This window comes from Sabethes cyaneus, chromosome 1, assembly GCF_943734655.1.
Source record: "Sabethes cyaneus chromosome 1, idSabCyanKW18_F2, whole genome shotgun sequence".
Classification (NCBI taxonomy): Eukaryota; Metazoa; Arthropoda; class Insecta; order Diptera; family Culicidae; genus Sabethes; species Sabethes cyaneus.
Genome location: NC_071353.1, coordinates 72,629,712 through 72,650,226, shown reverse-complemented (window position 1 = coordinate 72,650,226; position 20,515 = coordinate 72,629,712). Strand labels below are relative to the sequence as shown.

The 20,515-nt window shown below is 39.2% G+C and overlaps 1 protein-coding gene across 2 annotated transcripts in view; it reads left to right on the top strand.

Moving 5' to 3' along the window:
* Positions 1-20,515, top strand: part of LOC128733904 (deoxynucleoside kinase) — a 60,238-nt gene that overhangs the window by 11,469 nt on the left and 28,254 nt on the right. For both annotated transcript variants that reach the window (XM_053827777.1, XM_053827768.1), the window contains one exon: positions 11,895-12,234. In XM_053827777.1, the coding sequence (XP_053683752.1) occupies positions 11,912-12,234 (323 nt within the window). In that variant the 5' untranslated portion in view covers positions 11,895-11,911. The remainder of the gene's footprint in view (positions 1-11,894; positions 12,235-20,515) is intronic.

The window sequence follows — 20,515 nt, the reverse complement described above, 5'->3', positions numbered from 1 at the left end:
TGGGCGGCGCTTCCGACGGCGGGTCACCGGCAACACTCGCGACCGTCTCGTCCTGAATGATCTAGTGTTACTATAGATAGTTTTTGTGGTCTTTTATTGACTAATGTTTTATGGAAGAGTCTCGAATTTCTCGAGTTCGATTAGTTTTTGAGTTTCGCAAAAATTTCTGTTTTATTTGTATGAGAGTCCATATCTCCCTACCACAGGGGTGAGACTAACTAACTATCGTAAAATAAATTCAAGACTCCAAAATCTCCCACATGCCAAATTTGGTTGCATTTGCTTGATTAGTTCTCAAGTTATAAGGAAATTTGAATTTCATTTGTATGAGAGCTCCCCTCTTAAAAGGGGAAGGGGTCGTAATTCACCATAGAAAAAATTTCTGCCATCTATAACTCCCACATGCCAAATTTGGTTCCATTTGATTGATTAGTTCTCGAGATAAGAGGAAATTTGTATTTCGTTTGTATGAGAGGCCCCCCTCTTAAAAAGGTAAGGGGTCCTAATTCATCATAGAAAAATGGTTGCCTCCAAAAACACCCACATGCCAAATATGGTTCCATTTGCTTGATTAGTTCTCGAATTATGAGGAAATTTGTATTTCATTTGTGTAGAAGCACCCCCTCTTAAAGTTGGGAGGGGTCCTAATTCACCATTGAAAATATTTTTGCCTCCAGAAACCTCCACATGCCAAATTTGGTTCTATTTGCTTGATTAGTTCTCGAGTTATAAGGAAATTTGTATTTCATTTGTATAGGGGCCCCCCCTCCTAAAGTGGGTAGGGTTGCCAATTCATCATAGAAAAAAAATTTGTCTCCAAAAACACCCACGTGTCAAATTTGGTTCCATTTGCTTGATTATTTCTCGAGTTATGAGGAAATTTGTATTTCGTTTGTTTAGGAGCCCCCCCTCTTAAAGTGGGGAGGGGTTCTAATTCACCATAGAAAATATTCATGCCCTAGAAAACTTTCACATGCCAAATTTTGTTCCATTTGCTTGATTAGTTCTCGAGTTATGAGGAAATTTTTATTTCGTTTGTATAGGTGCCCCCCCTCTTAAAGTGGGGAGGGGTCCTTATTCACCATAGAAAATATTCTTGCCCTCGAAAACTTTCACATGCCAAATTTTGTTCCATTTGCTTGATTAGTTCTTCAGTTATGAGGAAATTTGTATTTCATGTGTATAGGATCCCCCCCTTCTAAAACGGGGAGGGGTCCCAATTCATCATAGAAAAAAATTTTGTCTCCAAAAACACCCACATGCCAAATTTGGTTCCATTTGCTTAATTACTTCTCGAGTTATGAGAAAAATTGTGTTTCTTTGGTACAGGAGCCCCCCCTCTTAAAGTGGGGAGGTGTCCTAATTTACTATAGAAAATATTCTTGCCCTCGAAAACCTTCACATGCCAAATTTGGTTCCATTTGCTTGATTAGTTCTCGAGTTATGAGGAAATTTGTATGGAAGCCCCCCCTTTTAAAGAGGAGAGGAGTTATAATTCCCCTTATAAAGAGGGGACGGGTCTCAATTTACCATAGAATAAATTCTTGTCACCGAAAACACCCACATGCCAAATTTTGTTCTATTTGCTTGATTAGTTGTCGAGTTATGCAGAAATTTGTGTTTCATTTGTATGGGAGCCCCCCCTCTTAGTGGAGGGAGGGGTTTCTAACCATCACTAAAACCTTTCCTGGCCCCAAAAAACCTCTGCATGCATATTTTCATGCCGATTGGTTCAGTAGTTTTCGATTCTATAAGGAACATACGGACAGACAGACAGACAGACAGAAATCCTTCTTTATAGGTATAGATTGGTTACCTGGGGACTGTAACCTGAGATAGAAGCGAAGACAGAGAAATCTTATTGTTTCTATATTTGTAAAATCAGTTTTTCTATTTTAGCTCTTTTTGTAATTGTTGTATGACTTTTTCATGTGTTACAAAGTTATACAAATAGTAAAAATACACAACTTTGCTGAAAATAGTATACCTCTATGTTTGCTTGTTTAGGAACTGTAGAACTTTGATTATAAAAATACCCTGATTTTAACCCCGAATTACTCGACTACCAACTGACGGATACATTTTAAACATTTTACATTTGCTGATAGTTTTGCTACATACAGACATCATTTTTCCATATGAAGTAACGTGAAAAAATTCCAGTTTGGGGCCAATAGCGGTACACCTACGGTTGCCAGTATGCCAGATAAATCTGGATTTTGCCAGATTTTTGATTGCGCGCCAGACCAACAGACAAAGCTTAAAACCTTCCAGATATTTGGCACTGTGCCAGATTTTTGATTATCCGTCTTGCAAAAAGGTCATCACTTCTAATTTTGGACAAAATTTTGCATCTACGGTGAGCAAAACGAGCAAGATTTTTTCAGGAAAACGCCTCCCCATCGGACTAATTTACCACCAGATTTTTGCCAGACACTTTTTTTCGTGTTCGCCAGATTTTCGGGAAAACCTGGTGACAACCTTGGTACACCTCACATGCTGCTTGCTTCGTTTCTGTGCTATCGGTTTATGCTGATCTATTTTCCTAACAATTTAAAGTATTATTGCATTGAATAATTCAGACATTTTGCTGAACATTTTTTTGAAGAATATACGTTAGTTAAACACCGATTGGTAAATATGGCATTCAAAAACCTTCACATGTTATTCAGTATACAACAGCGTGGGTAACCGAAGGTTAATAAAAATTGATGAAATTTTTTCAAGAAAACCTTATTGATGCATAGTTATGCATAGTTCAAAAACCTATAAACTAGACCTTTACTACGCAATGTATATGTTAAAGAATAATATTTCTTCTTACAACTTACTTTTACTTGCATTTACCCACATTAGTAACAACTTACTCAGCAATTTCATGAGAAAAAGAACTATCAAAATTTGTAAGTGCTACTATTTTGTTCAAATTTTGTAAGCTTATTCAATTTCCAAAATTTTTATGTAAACCAACGCACAATGCAACGTTAACTAATAGATGAATTATGTTCCGAAGACGTGTCGATTTCTATCTCAAATAGCAAGTAAGACCGTATAACAAAGGTTCCTTTCACCAATAGGTGGATTAAATCAGGTTTTTTCTGCATTAATTAATAAGATGTAACTGTTTTTACGCTAAAAACCGTTTGATGAAAAATGTGTATTTTTTCAAGGGTGGTGTCTTCGGAGAAGTAAAATAATAAAATAAAGCGCATCTTCCTGCACTATTAGGGTGACCATGAATTCACCTATTAGGGTGATACAAACTTTTGTTTTCTTAAATAATTTAAAAAAAAGTTTTTACCTTTGTTATACCATAACAAAGGTTTAAAAATTGGTCGAAAAACACGAAATTGATCCGAGGCCCGGAGGGCCTAGTCACACATACCAATCGATAGGGTTCGACGATTTGAGCAATGTCTGTGTGTGTGTGTGTGTGTGTGTGTGTATGTATGTAGTGATTTTTTCTATCGCCTGTTTCTCAGAGATGGCTGAACCGAATGGTTCGCTATTACTTTTGTTTGAAAGGTGTTGTTGTCTAGTAGATCACTATTGAGTTGTTTCGTGATACGACGTTTCGTTTCAAAGTTATAAGCAAAAATGTGAAAAATACGTGACACGGGTTTCTTCAGTTGAATCAATATATATAGAATGCCAGTGTCGCTGCAGTGCTCGTGGTAAACATCACACATTTGAAAATTACGTATTTACACTGTATGCGCATATGTGTGAGTGATCGATTCGAAACGGGAATCTGATTGTCAAACTAAAAAGGCAATCCAATAAAAAAATCCTTCTGCTTTTCCGTAAATCACGTAAGATAAATCGCCCGATTTGGTCGTTTTGGGGTGTTTCGTCGGCAAGAAAATTTTCTATTGGGTAATTTGACAATGTAGTTCCCGTATCCAACGATTCCTCATGCAAACTAACGGGGTTCGTTTTTAATTTGAACAACTAGCAACCCTAAATATGCTGAAATTTATATGAACTTACCGCCCTGCTCTTTGTTATTGTTTTGGTGGTTTGATTTAGTCTCGTTTAGTTGGTAGTTGCAAGCAGCGAATATGTTATTCTCCGATCGGATTTCTATCGTTATCGTTGGGAAACAAAATGTGAAACTGATTAAACTAGGATTGAAAACGCTAGATCAGTATAAACAAATCGTGTTTATGTGCATTGTCTGCGAAGGCAAATGATGCCATGTTGAGAATGACATTTGAACCATTTTTAATTTGCACATCGTGCAAACCAGCGGGGTTCAAATTAAAAAGTGTTCAGATTAAAAACGGTCAAACGAACGGGGGTCCACGGTATATTGATTATACTGTTTCTTCGGAACTACATGGCCGATTTCAACGATCTTAGTATCAAATGAAAGCCCTGATTAAAGCTAAATTGTTCAGCAATTTTTAATTGAAAACAAACAAGTAGTTTAAAAGTTATGCTTAAAAAACCTGTTTTGACAAGGTAATAATTATCGCCTGTTTCTTAGAGATGGCCAAACCGATTTATGCGCTATTAGTCTCATTGGAAAGATAATATATCCTAATAGATCGCTATTGAATGGTTTTTTGATTGGACGTTTAATTTGAAAGTTATGAGCAACCGTATACACCACACCAAAATTAACAATAATTAATAATGATTTTAATCAAGATAATTTACCTAATTTGAAATATTTTAATATCAAACGAGAGGTTTTGACACTACGAATATATATATATATATGCAGGATTGCATAAGAATTGGTTTTACCGGTTGAAAGATATTACCCCTCGAACACTCGCGCCAACTGTTGTAACACAGTTACTCGCGCGCACAATAGCCCCAAACCAAAGAAAACGTGTGGTTTATATTAGGTTTATCGAACCTTTAGAAGAGTTTCTTGAAATTGAAAGCTCTATCGTCTGGTGGAATTTAAATTTTGATTAATCCCCCTAAAAGTGAAATAAAAAAATTATTTTTCTTCAGTGTCAATATAACACATTGATGTGTTCTGCAAAGTTATAAAGCATATTATTACAGGAAATTTTGCTGAAGACAGTAACCTTCTATCTCTGCAGCGAAGATAGAAATATCTTATTTATTGTATATGAATTTGTAAAATCAGTTTTTCTATTTTTGCTCTTTTTGTAATTGTTGTATGACTTTTTCATGTACTATAAAATTGTACAAATAGTAAAAATACACAACTTTGCTGAAAAGACTATACCTCTATGTTTGCTTGTTTAGGATCTGTGGAACTTTGATTATAAAAAATACCCTAATTTTGACTCCGCATTACTCGAGTACCAGCAGACGGATACATTTTAAACATTTTACATTTGCTGATAGTTTTGCTGCATAAATTTTCCCAACAATTTAAATTATTAATGCATTGAATAATTATGATATTTTGCTCACAATAAGTTTGTTGAAGAATATACGTTAGTTAAACAACGATTTGTAACTTTATAACAATATGGCGTTGAAAAACCTACACGTGTTGTATAAAATACAACAGCGTGAGTTAATAAAAATTGATGAAAATTATTCAAGAAAACTCTATTGATGTGAGTCAAATAAAATGGCATTACAGGAAACTATGCATAGTTCAAAAACCTATAAACTAGACCTTTACTAGACAACGTATATGCTAAAGGATAAGATTTCCACTTACAACTTACTTTTATTTGCACTTACTCAGATTAATAACAACTTACTTATCCTTATTCGGCAATTTCATGAACAAAGAATCTATCAAAATTTAAGTGTTCCTATTTTGTTAAAATTTTGTAAACTTATTCAATTTTCAAAAATTTTATGTAAACGTACTACGCAACGATAACCAATAGATGAATTATGTTCCGAAGACGTGTCGATTTCTATCTCAAATAGCAAGTAAGACCGTATAACAAAGGTTCCTTTCACCACTAGGTGGATTAAATCGGGTTTTTCTCCAAAAGTTGCAGAAAATACTAAAATAAGCAACTTTGCTGAATAAAGTAACTATCTATCTCTTTCCGATTACGAAATATAATGATGTGTTAAAAGAGCATTTGAAAATCAATTACACTCAATAACTTTGCACACGATTATTTTATTGCTTACGAATGTTCTACAAAGTTATTTAGTATGTTGAAATACATATTTTCTGTGAAGATTGTTTGACGCTAGGACGCATATTTATTAATTTATAAAATGCATGGTATTCTCTGAAATACACATTTGGGCAGATAGCTTTAATAATTCCCTACAAATTGGTATGCAAATTAATTGCAGATACTTGCAGATGGCTAAGATATTCGGATTTTTCATCAGAAGGTTTTTAACCTAAAATCAGTTATATCTTAATAATTAATGCATATAAAGCAAAACAGTCTTCGGCAAAAATATTGCTCCTTTATGTGCAAAATATTTTCTAGAACATCACATTGAGCTGTCTATTGAAATAAACATGTTACAAGAAGAAATTTGATTTGAGGGGTCGTTTATAAACAAAGGTCTATTGCTGAAAATGGGTAAAAGGTAGAAGTTTGAAATCTTCAGAAAAAATACTTGAAATTGGTTTATCTTTAATATTCTGAAACCAAAAAGGTGAAAAAAAATTTACTCAAAAAGTTATTTCTTAAATTGTTGTTTAAGTAACGCTTAAATATTGGACGACCCTTTCAAAATATGCATCAATTTTTTATTCAAAAAGTTGCCGAAGACCACATTGAGCTGAGACATGCTGTTTAACCGCAAATATTTTTGTTCCGAAATTTAAATTTCTGGCCCATAGTGCAGCGCACAGATAAACTTACTTATGTGTCCATGTCCGCCGGTCCGGCAGAACAAAGGGATGAAATCAGAGATCTCCACTGCTGACGGTTACCCGCCATGGCTTTTACCTGTCGCCAGGACAGGTTCTCGTCTACAGCCCGGATGTCGTTGGCTAAGCTCCGTCGCCATGAGCCTCTGGGTCTGCCTCTTCTACGCTGTCCTTGTGGATTCCAGTCTAGTGCTGCTCTGCAAACCTCGTTCGCTCCTTTCATCAAGGTGTGTCCGATCCATTTCCACCTACGTTCACGAATTTCTGTGGCTATCGGCCGTTGATGACACCGACGATGGACTTCCTCATTGGATATCCAATTATCAGGCCACCAGGCACGAATAATGTATCGCAGGCACCGGTTAATGAATACCTGCAGTTTTTGAGTTGTCTCCGCTGAGACGCACCACGTTTCGCAGGCATACAGCAGTACGGATTTAACGTTTGAGTTAAAGATTCGGGTTTTCGTACGTAGAGTGATCTGGTTTGAGCGCCAAATGTTTCGCAGACCTGCAAAGGCACCCCTGGCCTTCCTGATCCGTGTGGCTATATCAGTCTTGGTACCACCATCGGGCATTGTTTGGCTACCAAGATATTGAAAGGCGTCTACCTGCTCAACTTGTTGTCCCGCTACTGTGAAGTTGGTGGTATTGTCAGTGTTCACTACCATAGATTTAGTTTTCGCTACATTAACTGTGAGACCTGCTGCTTGGGAGCTCTCGGAGAGGTCATCTAACTTGCTCTGCATGTCGTTTCGGCGTTGTGCTAGCAAGACAATGTCGTCGGCTAGGTCGAGGTCATTTAGCTGCTCCATCGTTAGAGGATTCCAAGGCAATCCTCGATTTGGTCTACTGTCAATTGCTCCAACTAATATCTCATCCATAACGATGAGAAACAGAAGCGGTGATAAAATGCAGCCCTGTCTCACGCCAGCAGTAACCCTTATGGGGACGCACAAGACGCCGTCGTGCAAAACCTTGCACGAGAACGCCTCCTACTGAGCTTCGATGAGATGGACTAGCTTAGATCTCCTTTCTTAGGGACTTTGACCAATATGCCCTGCATCCAGTCCACCGGAAAAGTTGTGGTTTCCCATATATTGCTGAAAAGCTGATGCATCATCTGGGCTGACAAAGATGGGTCAGCTTTGAGCATTTCGGCTGAAATACGATCTATCCCTGGCGTTCTATTGGATTTCATACTCTTGATGGCTGCTACAATTTCATCCAGCGATGGCGCCTCCGAGTTCACGCGATTTATTCGACGAACTGTAGGCGTCGTACGCTGCTGGTTTTGTTGGTCTCTGACATTTGAAACTCGGAAGAGTTGTTCAAAATGTTCAGTCCATCGCTTAAGCTGTTCTGTACGGTCAGTCAATAGCTGACCAGCTCTGTCCTTTAGCGGCATCTTTGTATTCATCCTGGCACCACTAAGGCGGCGAGAAATATCGTACAACAAACGGATATCACCATTGGCGGCGGCGGTTTCTCCTTGTTCGGCTAGGGAGTTAGTCCAGGCTCTCTTGTCCCGCCTACAAGCACGTTTAACAGCCCTCTCCAGTTCGGCGTATCGTTGACGGGCAGCTGTCTTAGCCGATCTGGTCCGCGCTCGCTCAATGCCGGCTTTCGCCTCTCTCCGCTCGTCGATCTTCCTCCAAGTTTCATCCGAAATCCACTCCCTTCGCCCACTGCGCGCTTTGCCGAGGGTTTCATCACTGGTCATGATGAAGGCGTTCTTGATGCCGGTCCATTGCTCTTCGACGGTTCCACCAGGTGGCAACTCCGAGGCTCGAGATTCAAGTTGTTCAACAAAGGCCCGTTTCACCTCAGGATTCTCCAATCGGCGGACGTCATAGCGGCACCCAACTTTCTCCTCCCGTCGTTGGACACGTGCGACGCGCAGACGTATCTCAGCGATAACAAGATGATGGTCGGATGCAATGTCAGCGCTGCGTTTGTTGCGTACATCAAGAAGGCTCCTTCTCCATTTCCGGCTGATGCAGATGTGGTCGATTTGGTTTTTTGTTCGGCCGTCGCGGGAAACCCACGTGACTTTATGTACTGGTCTATGGGGGAAGAGCGATCCACCAATGACCATTCCACAGAATTCTGTAAACAGCTCCCCGTTTTCGCTCATCTCTCCTAGGCCATGGCGTCCCATGACGCGTTCAAGGTCCGCGTTGTTTGAGTCAATCTTCGCGTTGAAGTCGCCCATGTGAATTTGGATGTCCCCCTTCGGGATTTTCTCAACCATGCTGTTCAGCTGGCTTTAAAAACTCTCTTTCTCCTGCAGGTCGGCAGCATCTGTTGGCGCATAGCACTGGATTGCCGTAAGGTTCCTAACCCGTGTTCTGAATCTGGCTACATTATTCGCTCATTTATTGGTTCCCACTTCATCAGGGCCGCATGTGCCCCTGGGCTCAGTAGGAATCCAACTCCTCTTTCTCGACACACATAAAGGTTCCCGGAGTCCCCCAAATATGTCCAGATATGACCAAATCTGATCCTAGATAGCAGATTTGGCTTCCATTGATCTAGTTATTGAGTTCTAGTGTGATTTAAGGTATCGCACGATAAGTTTTTGGTCATGAACGAAATTGGTCACTCGTCTGGGTGTTCCCGGAAGTCCCCGGAACTTGTCCAGATATAACCAAGGTGGTGCTAGGTAGTTGATCTGACTGTCAGTGATCTAGTTTTCAAATTCTGGCGTAATTTGAGGTGTCGCATGATAAGTATTTGTTCATGTTCAATACTGGCTACTTTCCACAGCAATAGCTTAATCCGGAACATTTCCGGTTAGTCCCAATACAGCGTAAAGCTCCTAAAATGGTCGGTAATGGTCGTATGTTACATAAAAATTAATACCGACTGTGATTTACGTTCATTTTGGAAGTGTCATTGAAGATTTTTATTTACTTTATATGAGCAATCTGCCCTATAAAACTTCAAAAGGGCGTAACTCAAAAATTCGTCGATCGATTTTTTTTTAAATTGGCTCAGAGGTGTAGGACGGCAATACAAACCAACTGGTATTTTCCGTTTAAATGGCCTATTTTATTTTTTAATAACGGTATTTTGAACACCGTGCGTATATTTATATTGCCGTATTTTCATTTATTCAACAGAAAAATATTATACAATCTATAATACATTACAAATCCGCAAAAATGTTCAATAAATTGCATTAAACTGCTTAAATTTACTTAAACTGCCATCATTAGGTACAGCCAATATTAAGGTTCGTTACCCGAATTAACATTGCTTTAGGGTACCGCCAGAGTGCAAGCGACATGCGACGCGACGCGACATTTCTTGCTGTAGTTATACGCGCAGCCCTTTTTCGCCCGAAACAGGACTGTGCATTTAGCAACATGAGAGCGAAGTCGTGTCGCGTCGCTGTCGCGTTTACTCTGTACGGGGCCTTAGGGTAAACATAGAGTGACTATATACAGAGTGGCGACAAGTGTCGACCAACATTTGAAAGGGGCGGATAAGCCAACTGTCAAACAGAACGAGTGAGAGTTACTTTTTGCTGGAGCAGCATAGGAAAATGAATTCTCACTCGTTCTGTTTGACAGTTGGCTTATCCGCCCCTTTCAAATGTTAGTCGACAAGTCATCCCAAATGTATGCAATGCGGGTTTTCTAAGGTTTTTCTTTCTCTTTCCTGCATACGCGTTGGATAGGTCGTCTGCTCGATTGGAATGACACTGACAGATAATTATCATTCCAATTTTGACATTGTCGCCACTCTGTATATACAGCAAAGTTTCGTTAATTGGGCGGTTCGTTAATTGGGCGTTCGCTAATTGGGCTATGTGACAACTTGAATGTCAAAATTGTATGGAATTTTCGAGTTTAGAATTTTCTAACAACTGTCAGTCGGCCCAATTAGCGAATCAGCTGGAGTGCAGTCGTGGCCCAATTAACGAATTCAGGCAGGGGCTTGCGATGGGTGCCATGTTTTTGTTGCCAACATCTCAGCACATCTCGACAAGGTTGGCAGCAAATCTACCTGTCAGACGGGCGCTATTTCTTGCATTTCTTGAAATAGCGCCCTTCGTTAAGTCGACTGTCAAACACCGTTCGTTAAGATAGGGATAGCACCCCGCTGAATTCAGGCTGTAGTCACTCTACACTCTTAAATGATTCTACCTGTAAATTGGTCGGATTTAGTTAAAGTTAGGTTGAAACTACTCAAAATGCCTTTAAAGTGTACAAACTCAGATTTGGAGTAGTTTTTCAACCAAAAAATTGGTAGTAGGAACTTAAAATTGCGTTATTTGTCATAGAGAATAATTCAATTATCGGTAGCAAGTAGCCAAAATTGGTTGAAATTTTTACCCAAAGTTTGAGTTTGTACACTTTAAGGGCATTTTGAGTATTTTCAACCTAGCTTTAACTAAATCCTACCTATTTACAGGTAGAATCATTTAAGAGTGTAGGTAAACAGGCTATTTTTCGGGTGCCAGTGCCACCCCATCGGCAGACAACCATGCCGCCAACATCTCGTGTGTGCGAAAATGAGATAGTAATTCAGCACTGCGTTTCACTCAACTGCCAGCAGTCTGATTTGGGCCCGCTGTCAAATTTTGTGCCCCACAGACATGCTGTCGCTGACGTTTACTGCAGCTCGATATAGACGATATAGAGATGTCGATGGGGTTGGGTAGAGTGACTATATACAGAGTGGCGACAATGTCAAAATTGGAATGATAATTATCTGTCAGTGTCATTCCAATCGAGCAGACAACCTATCCAACGCGTATGCAGGAAAGAGAAAGAAAAACCTAGGATAAACCGCATTGCATACATTTGGGATGACTTGGCGCCACTCTGTATATAGTCACTCTAGGGTTGGGGTGGAATAAACTTATCAAGGTGGCAGCACCATTTTACGCGAATTCGCCCGAAACAATTTCGCGGTAAAATTGTGCTGAATTTGCTGAATTCAAACCTAGTGATGCGCGTTTGTTTTCGAAAAAATTGTCACAAGTATTAGCGCTCTTTTACAGAGAAGTTGTTTTCCTGTGATAAATTTAGTCAAGTAAAATCATTAACGTTACTCGCCATGTGTACAAACGCTAATATTTATTTTTTCATCAGGACGCAGCTTTAAAGATATGGCTACATCGACAGGTTTGGAAAAACTTGGCTTACGCGACAAGAAACCGTTCACTGTTTTCATCGAGGGAAACATTGGAAGCGGAAAAACAACCTTTCTGAACCATTTTCAAAAATTCAAACAAAGTGTATGTCTGCTTACTGAACCTGTAGAGAAATGGCGCAACTGTGGTGGAGTTAACTTGTTAGATTTGATGTATAAAGAGCCAAAACGATGGGCGATGCCTTTTCAAAGCTATGTAACATTAACCATGCTTGATATGCATACCACTTCTACAGATAAAAGTGTGAAACTTATGGAACGATCTATGTTTAGTGCCAGGTAAGACAGGATATTGTAAACTTACAGTTTAGAACTCTTATTTTTATTGCGTTCTGCGTTGGGATATGTAGTTAGGGAGAGCTTGTAACTCGTCTGTTATTCGTAGGAAAACATTAACATGTAATCGTACAGCAACGCACAAATTTTTCTTTTAATAGTATTGCTCAGTATTTTTACAAAGAATGGTCACATGTTTTTTAAAACAACGTTTAACTAAGAATATGATGCATGGCAATAATTATGCGAAAAGCATGTTGTTTTTACGTTAGAGTCCATACTATAGTTTGAATTGCCTAAAAATGCAGTCAAAAAAATATTCGGACAGTTAACTATTAGTTGAAATAAATATCCTTTCTCGCTTAACCAGTACCTTGAGGACCATCTACATTCTTGATGATCTGTTTCAACCTGTTTGGAATAAAATCAACCAATTTCTCAAATACCTATGATGCTGACCATTTTTACAAGAGATCGGTTTAAGTCATTTTTGTTAGCAATCGAATGTTTTCTTATAGTTTTGAAATGATCTGCAAAGATGTTCAATGGGGTTCAAATCTGGACTGAATGTAAATGTCTTGATAACGCTAAGACAATTGTATGGTACTTATTATTTACAATTATCAATTATACAATTATTTATTGCTTAGATTCATCATCTTGGTGCAATAAAAGTTTGCTTTAATTTTGTTTAAGCTTCTGCGGCTGAGGTGCCCTAATCTTAACGGTTATGATAACGTGGTAGCAAATATATTAACAATATGTTCACTTCACAAAATCCCATATATCTGAAAAGACGCAAAAGTAACACTCTCTTGCGACTAGAAAGGTGACTAAAAGCTATTCTTATAAGCGTCATAAGAGGTGCAGTAGATGGAATGCGCTAGGTTTTACGCAACGACATCATTCTTCTGCCATGGTTTGATTTGTCTTTATTGATATACAGTACGATTTCGCATTTGGCAACAAATGCGTGTCGCCTATATTGCTAAAATCGAAACCGTACCTAAATCGAGACCCTTTTTTGATGTGAAAAAAATTGAATTTAAATGCTTTAGAAATTGACTAAATATCGTTGATCGACGATTGCAACCATTTTCTGTTTAAAGCGTCCGCCAAGAGCTATCCGTCCGGTGCAAATCCTGCGGTAAGACGTAGTCCTACGGCAATAAAAATATTGTTCGAAACCATATAACTTATTTCATGAACATACTGATGGCATCATTTTTTTCGTCATTTAAAGGATGTATGCGGAAACTGATTGATATTTATGCATATTTTTGGAAATGAAATATCTTGTGTTGCCAAAAACGAACACTTTTGTTGCCAATATAGGCATGCCAAAATCGAACCCCTCCCACGGGTAGGTGGTTTGACGCGTACTTCGGCTAACCGACCTAATCTTAGTTCCGCATGTAGAATGTAATATAGTTTAAGTTGGATATATGTGTAGTATGTGGTATTGCATAATTTCGTACGCACGTGTAGCATGTGTCTCGTAATGTGGAATGGAGCGAAATTGAACGGATCTGATTTTAAATCAAGTCCGTTTAGGCCAAAGCACCGGGAGGGCTTACTCAGTTCCCTAGATGAAATGCTGGTATGCACAGAAATTTCTCTAGAAAACTGAAACCAAATCCTACCCACCATTCATGAGATGTTGACTTACTCATGAAAATTAAAATTTATCGATAGTTAGAACGAACGAGTGTTCAAAATGATGTGATGTCTTTATTTGCGTAATTGAGACATTCTCTATGAGATTGCCATAGAATTTGTGGCTGTTATGCGATTATGGACAGCACAGCACTGAAAAATATACACACACGTACATGTATACATGTGTATGCATGTATGAGTGTGCATAGGTGTATAGGTACGAATGAATATATGTTTGAGTGTTCTATGATGAGTCGGAAATTCTTCTTATACCTATGCTGCCAAACTACAATTATTAATGGGCAGGAAGTTATAGTCAGTAGCTGTGTTTCCTGTGTCAGTTTCCTATGTTATTACTATTATTACTAATATTGCTATCGTTGCTGTTACTGTCACCAAATAATACAATAATTTTTGTTTTGGATGTAATTAATTATAATTATTCTTGTTATTTTCTCATTTCCCTCCTTATTAGAGTGATTTGCATGTCTTGTGACCGCGTTAACGGTATTCAACTAACAATATAAAATTATCACGAATGACGCTGTTTGTCTTCCAAAGACCCTCCTAATGCTGATGAGCTACTGTCGGAGAGTCCATCAAGTCGGACGGTGGCAACTCACCGGCGGCCTGCTCCTCTCCATTCTTGCTGCTGTCGTCGCGGTCGGACTCAGTACAGTGGACCTCTCGAAAAGCTTTATAGCCTCGATATGCTTATGTTCTGCCCATTGCCCAATCCTGGCAGACTTCAACTGGAATTCCACTTCTAACTAAATCTTTTTAGCAGTAATAGCTCTTCAAGTAAAAACATATTCAATTCTCTGGTTGATTCAAGCGATAGCGAAGGGCTGTCCTCAATATACCATCATTCCCACTTCCTAAAATATGGTCATAGCACATAATATATGGCCATGGTATGAGGATTTTTTCGATTCAATACCATCCTCAAAATTATCAACGTCGTTAACATCTCATTAAGTCTTGCTTCAGTGACAGCTTGCACTTAAGACTTAACACGGCATATATACATATCTCCAAGTGAAGTTCTACTTGATCCACCTCATTCTTTCTTAGTTACAGAATCACTTCAATTGACCACGGTCTGAAGAGCATACCGACAAATCGGTTGACTACCGCTACAAATAGGCAATTAATGCCACCGGGAATAATACGAGCGAGAACCAGTCCCCATTATATTGCATCTGCTCTATTTTTCGGAAGTTCAAGTAGTTTTTCGATAGTTCTGAGCGATAATATTGCTCTTGAATAATATTCCGCACAAAATATTCGAAAATTTACGCCAACAGCGTTACAATACTGCAAAGATGGTAGATAAAGAAGCGGCTGTGGCTTTTAATGAGCATAGGTGGTTGAACAGCGCTGGGTCAATCGTGATGGCACGTGTAGTTGGAGAGATGAGTAGCGATCCTAGCGAGTAGTTAGTCGATAGCAGCATAGGTGATGGACAGACATAGAATTCTCGTGATATTACCACAGAGAACAGATCAACAGGTTCGAAGGAAGTAATCGATTTTTTGTGTGTAAAATCTGTCGGTAGCGCCCTCCAGAAATAGTTTGCCAAACGCATCAAAAAATATCCATGAACCTTTATCAATATTTCTTTGTGCTGGAGTTACATAGCAGCGATGGCAGCGACATCAAGATTTAGTTTGCCACTTACTGCTCGAGGGGTGCTCTATTGAAGGATTACTCGTAGATTACATAAAAACCTTTTACACACTTTTTGTCAATTACCTGGTAGTCTGTTCTCTGTGATATTACTAACCCGAAAATTGCAATCAACATGTTGACTAAAAATTTCCTCTTTTCTTTTCTTTTCTTTCTCTGCCTGATCTCTATCGCTTCTTCTCACGGCAACAATGTTGTCGTGAGGGCGGCAAGAGATCAGCCACAGACGACTGCACTGGCGACAACGATGGAGAGGACGGCGTGGAGCCGGCTTTGGGCTTAAGTAAGATCGAAGACGGACAAGACGAGCAAACAAACAAAGGAAGGAGAAAACAAGATAAGTACAAGTCATCTTATTCAATATTCCACCATGTACACAATTATAGCGGATATGGAAAGAGCCAAGTTCTGTCATTCTTCTTCCTCCTCATTAATCCATCATCACCAACGCATTATGGCGCTAGCGTTATCCGCAAGGATTCTTTTATCATTATCACAACCACCTTATCTCAGCCCTGGACAGACTTGGCTCTAACTGCCCCACCTCGTGCTGCAAACAGAAACAGAAACAGAATATAGGCATGCCAAAACCGAACCGTGCCAAATTCGAAATCCAACTATATAGGTTTTGCCCGTCATCATAAAATTCTAACCAATACTTACCAATACTTTATGCATAGTGATTAAAATATTGCTTAAGATTATCTTTCAACTGTCCACTTGACATCTTTATGGAAATAACGGAATAAAGATCGTTGTAAAGAGCTATCATTCGATTCAGGGGCTCATTCCGGGCATGATTGTGCGACCTGTTCGATAAATGGACCGGCCTAATTCTCCTTAAGTTGGTTCTTCTGTCATATCTTGTCACTTGGCTGAGCAAATATGGAGCACTGTATTTCTCTGAAATAACGTCTTTTAAAAATAGAACATCGATAAAAATTCTGCGATCATTTAAGCTGTTGATTCCGACTAATGTGATATGAAGCAAATAACATACACTTCTTACCACTACGAATTACAATTATATTATATTCTATTATATCCCAAGCCTAATACAATATTTCATTCTTAAGGTGCGTTTAAACGGGGCAATTTTTTGGTAACATGTGGAATGCAACATATGATGTGCGACATGTCAGTTGTTACTCGATGCTGCTTCTGTTGCAACCTGAATATTTGTTATGCGTTGCTATGTTGCTAGGAAACATCGGGCAACAGTTTGTAAAAAGTTGCATGCCACATGTTGCCAATCTCAACGCACCTTTATAGGATAGCACAACTAGCAAGCAAAGCGATCGATAATCAGGCATTTCATCTGTCCAACCAAGATTGCGCAAAGCATATCGCACAAACTTTTTCTTCACGCGTTCGATCCGGTTAACGTATATATGGTCCGGTTAACGGAATGAATATATGGATCCGGTTAACGGAATGGACGCCACACCACGCTTGCATACTCAATTGTCGTGCGGACCAATCCCGTGTAAATAGCAATTATCGTATACGGATCATCTAGTTCACGGCTAAATCGTTTCAGCATTCCAAATAATGAACTTGCTTTCGTTACTATCTTCCCGATGTACTTGCTAAAGGTCAATTCACTATCCATTTCAATATCTAAATCACAGTGGCAAGTTTTCCTTGGCACTAAATCAGCACCTAGACGGTATCCGTATTCGATTTTGCGTGATTTGCGACTGAAAGAGACCACGTTGCATTTGGCAACGTTTACTCTCAGCCCAAACAATTGGCAAAAGCCAAGAAAACGATTCAAGTTCTCTTAAAGAGTCGTACAATCCTTTGGGGAACGTACAGGAACAAGCATTTCCACCTCATCAGCATAGATTAACACAAAAACATCAATTACCGTATTGGGCAACTCGTTCATGACGATAACAAACAGCAGAGGGCCCAAATGACTGCCCTGAGGTACTCCTGAACGCGTTATAAACAGTTAGAATATGTGTATTTTGCAGTCTAACACAGGGTGGCCGCAGACTCGGGAAATGCGGGAAAAAATCGGGAATTCGGCAAAAATTGTTATAAATCGGGAATTTGAATTTTTCTGTATTTTTCATATTCGTGGTAAGGCCTTCCAATTGGCTTTGAGGTACGTCGTTGGTCTGACAAGCCACTCGTCGTATGTTAACCACTGCGTCCAATATTTTGAATTATTGTAATATTTCCCATTTTTGTCTTCTTACTGATGACTTAATTACTGATGTGTCCATATCCTTTGGCTTCTGGTTCGATAGAACGAAGGGATGAAGTCTGGTTTCTAAACTGTCGACGGTGATCTGCCATGGTTTTTATCTATCGCCAAAAAAGATTCCAATAATAATCTGAATACAGTTGGCACGACCACGCCATCAGTAGCCTCTAGATCTGCTTCTTCTGTTCTCCTTTTGAGTGTCTTCCTGCAGATTTCGTACGTTCCTCTTTTCAAAATATGTCAGATCCTTCTTCACTGACGCTTCCGAATCACTGTTTCTATCTGAGGCCACCAATCCCGAATGATGTATAATGAACGCATTTGTGAGCCGAGTATTCCAAAGTTCCAACCTTTTGTCCCCCTACTATGAAATTGGATGCACTGTTAATATTCAATCCCACTGACTTGGAGGTTGCGACGTTGACTATGAGATCTGCTACCTTGGAGTTGTCGCGGAGATCATCAAGTTTGCTCTGCGTATCATATTGTCGTTAGTAGAGATGGTCGGGTATGAAAATTTGAATACCCGAACCCGACCCGTACCCGATTAAGAAAAAAATAAACCCGTGCCCGTCCCGAACCCGCAAGTTTATTTATTTTGATACCCGAACCCGACCGCAACCCGTCGGGCACGGGTACGAGTCCGGATACTCGACAATCTTTAGTGTTAAATGAGGTCAATAGAGATACCCGACCCGACCCGTACCCGGTTTCAAAACCAAAAATTAAGAACCCGTACCCGACCCGAACCCGCAAATTATTTTTTTTTTCAATACCCGAACCCGACCGGATTTCACGCGCGGATTTCGGGTAAATTTTCCGCTACCCGACCATCGCTAGTCGTTAGCAGAGCAAGAGAATGTCGTCGGCCATAGTCAAAAGTGTCTAGGGTAATCCTCGGTTTAGTTCACTGTCAATGGCTTCAATTAAAATCTCGTCCATCACGACGAGGAACAGTTGCGGTGACAGTACATATGTAGCCCTATCATATATCACTTCTGCAGTAACCCATATAAGGTCCGAAGGGGGACTAGAACCCAGGGAATCTAGTTGGCTATTGAACGGAGAACGTCATCGATTTTCTCTTAGATTGAATTAAGGAGTTTCCACATTCAGATAAATTCCCTCTCTTGGTGACTTCTACCAAGGTATTATCCAGTCGACTGGAAGAAATCGTAGTTTTTAAGATATTGCTACAACATTTGCGGTACCGGTAACAATACTAGGCAAGCTTTCAGCATCTCGGCTGAACTGTTTAATTTTGACTGCTACTTGAATTTCAACTAATAAACCACATTTTTGGCATCACTGTCATACTGTGTTTACGTGTTCTGTGTCACTCCACTTAAACTAACTATTTTTTGCTGCTAATCGCTTTGATCGCAAACGAGTTTTGCTGAAAATCTTATCCACGTCCACTGCTTCACCACGCAAGCCGCATATTGTTTGACTAGTACTACAGGTAGGATCTGTAATTTGATTGCCAAACTTCCATCAGAAGCTCGAGAGTGGAAGACATTTTGTTGCGCCCTCAACAATCCACCTCGCCACACCGCACAGTGGGACCATTCTGGAAAAAGGCGGTCAAAAGTCTTTTCTCGCTTTTCCTGACGTTTTCGAGCTTAGGTGTCTTAGGAGAAGTTTCATAAAAAAGTATTCTGCATCTAATGACATTTTCATATAATTATATATTAAGGGGATAACAAATTTGAAAATATTAATTTTTTATAGAAACTAGATAGCATGGTCATGTGTTCGGCAAAGTTGTAGAACTTTGAATTTCATTAAACTTTGCCGAAGATACCAAGTATCTGCATCGTATGGTTTGTGAGATATAATTGACTTTCTGTTGTGACCCCCTTAAAATCAGTTTCTTAAACTTTTTGTGCATAAAACCTCATCTAACAGGTTCGACATGTTCTACAAACTTTTGAATACTATCAAAATACGTAACTTTCTAGAAGGTGTATATATCATATGTTGCTTTATTTGCTTTAAAAATGGATTTGAAGCATAAATTCTACCGTTTTTACAAGTAATTTTTTCCGCAAATAGGCACCTACTGGCAGCTAAAGTTAGCATCGCTTGAACCGCCATAGAATGTAGTATAAGTGTGCCAAAAAATTTTGGCCGGGTCTGGCCGGGCATTTTGGTTATTTCAATTATGAATTACATACATATATGCTGGTTTTAGTAAGTTATCAGGGTTTTATTATTCGTACATGTTCATAATGAGCACAGGACCTCGTCCTCGTCTGTTTCGCTATCTGTTGCAGAATTATTTTCGTTCTGGGATTTTTGTAAAAGTTTGTATGCTGCTGGTAACAACTGCATTGATTTTTTTACTGTTGGTCTTCTTAAAGTTGAAATCAATGGACCTGACGTCATTAACAATTTTTTGAAAACATTTTCGTTTGTCGATATTCTGTTCAGAAATCAGATTGTTTCAATAATTGCATACAATCATGATTCATTACTGTTAACATACCTTGAACATTTACGTGCACGTTTTTCTCTAGAACGTTTTATGTCTTTGATACGGCACTCTTGAGGTTCTTCCGAAAGACGACCGACTGGTAGAACAGCTGCATCTATTATTTTTTCTATTACCGTGAATTAACGACAATATCGACAAACGAAGCTGTTTTCAGAAGATTGTTAATGACGTCGGATGCATTAATTTCAACTTTAAGAAGACCAACAGTAAAAAAATCAATGCAG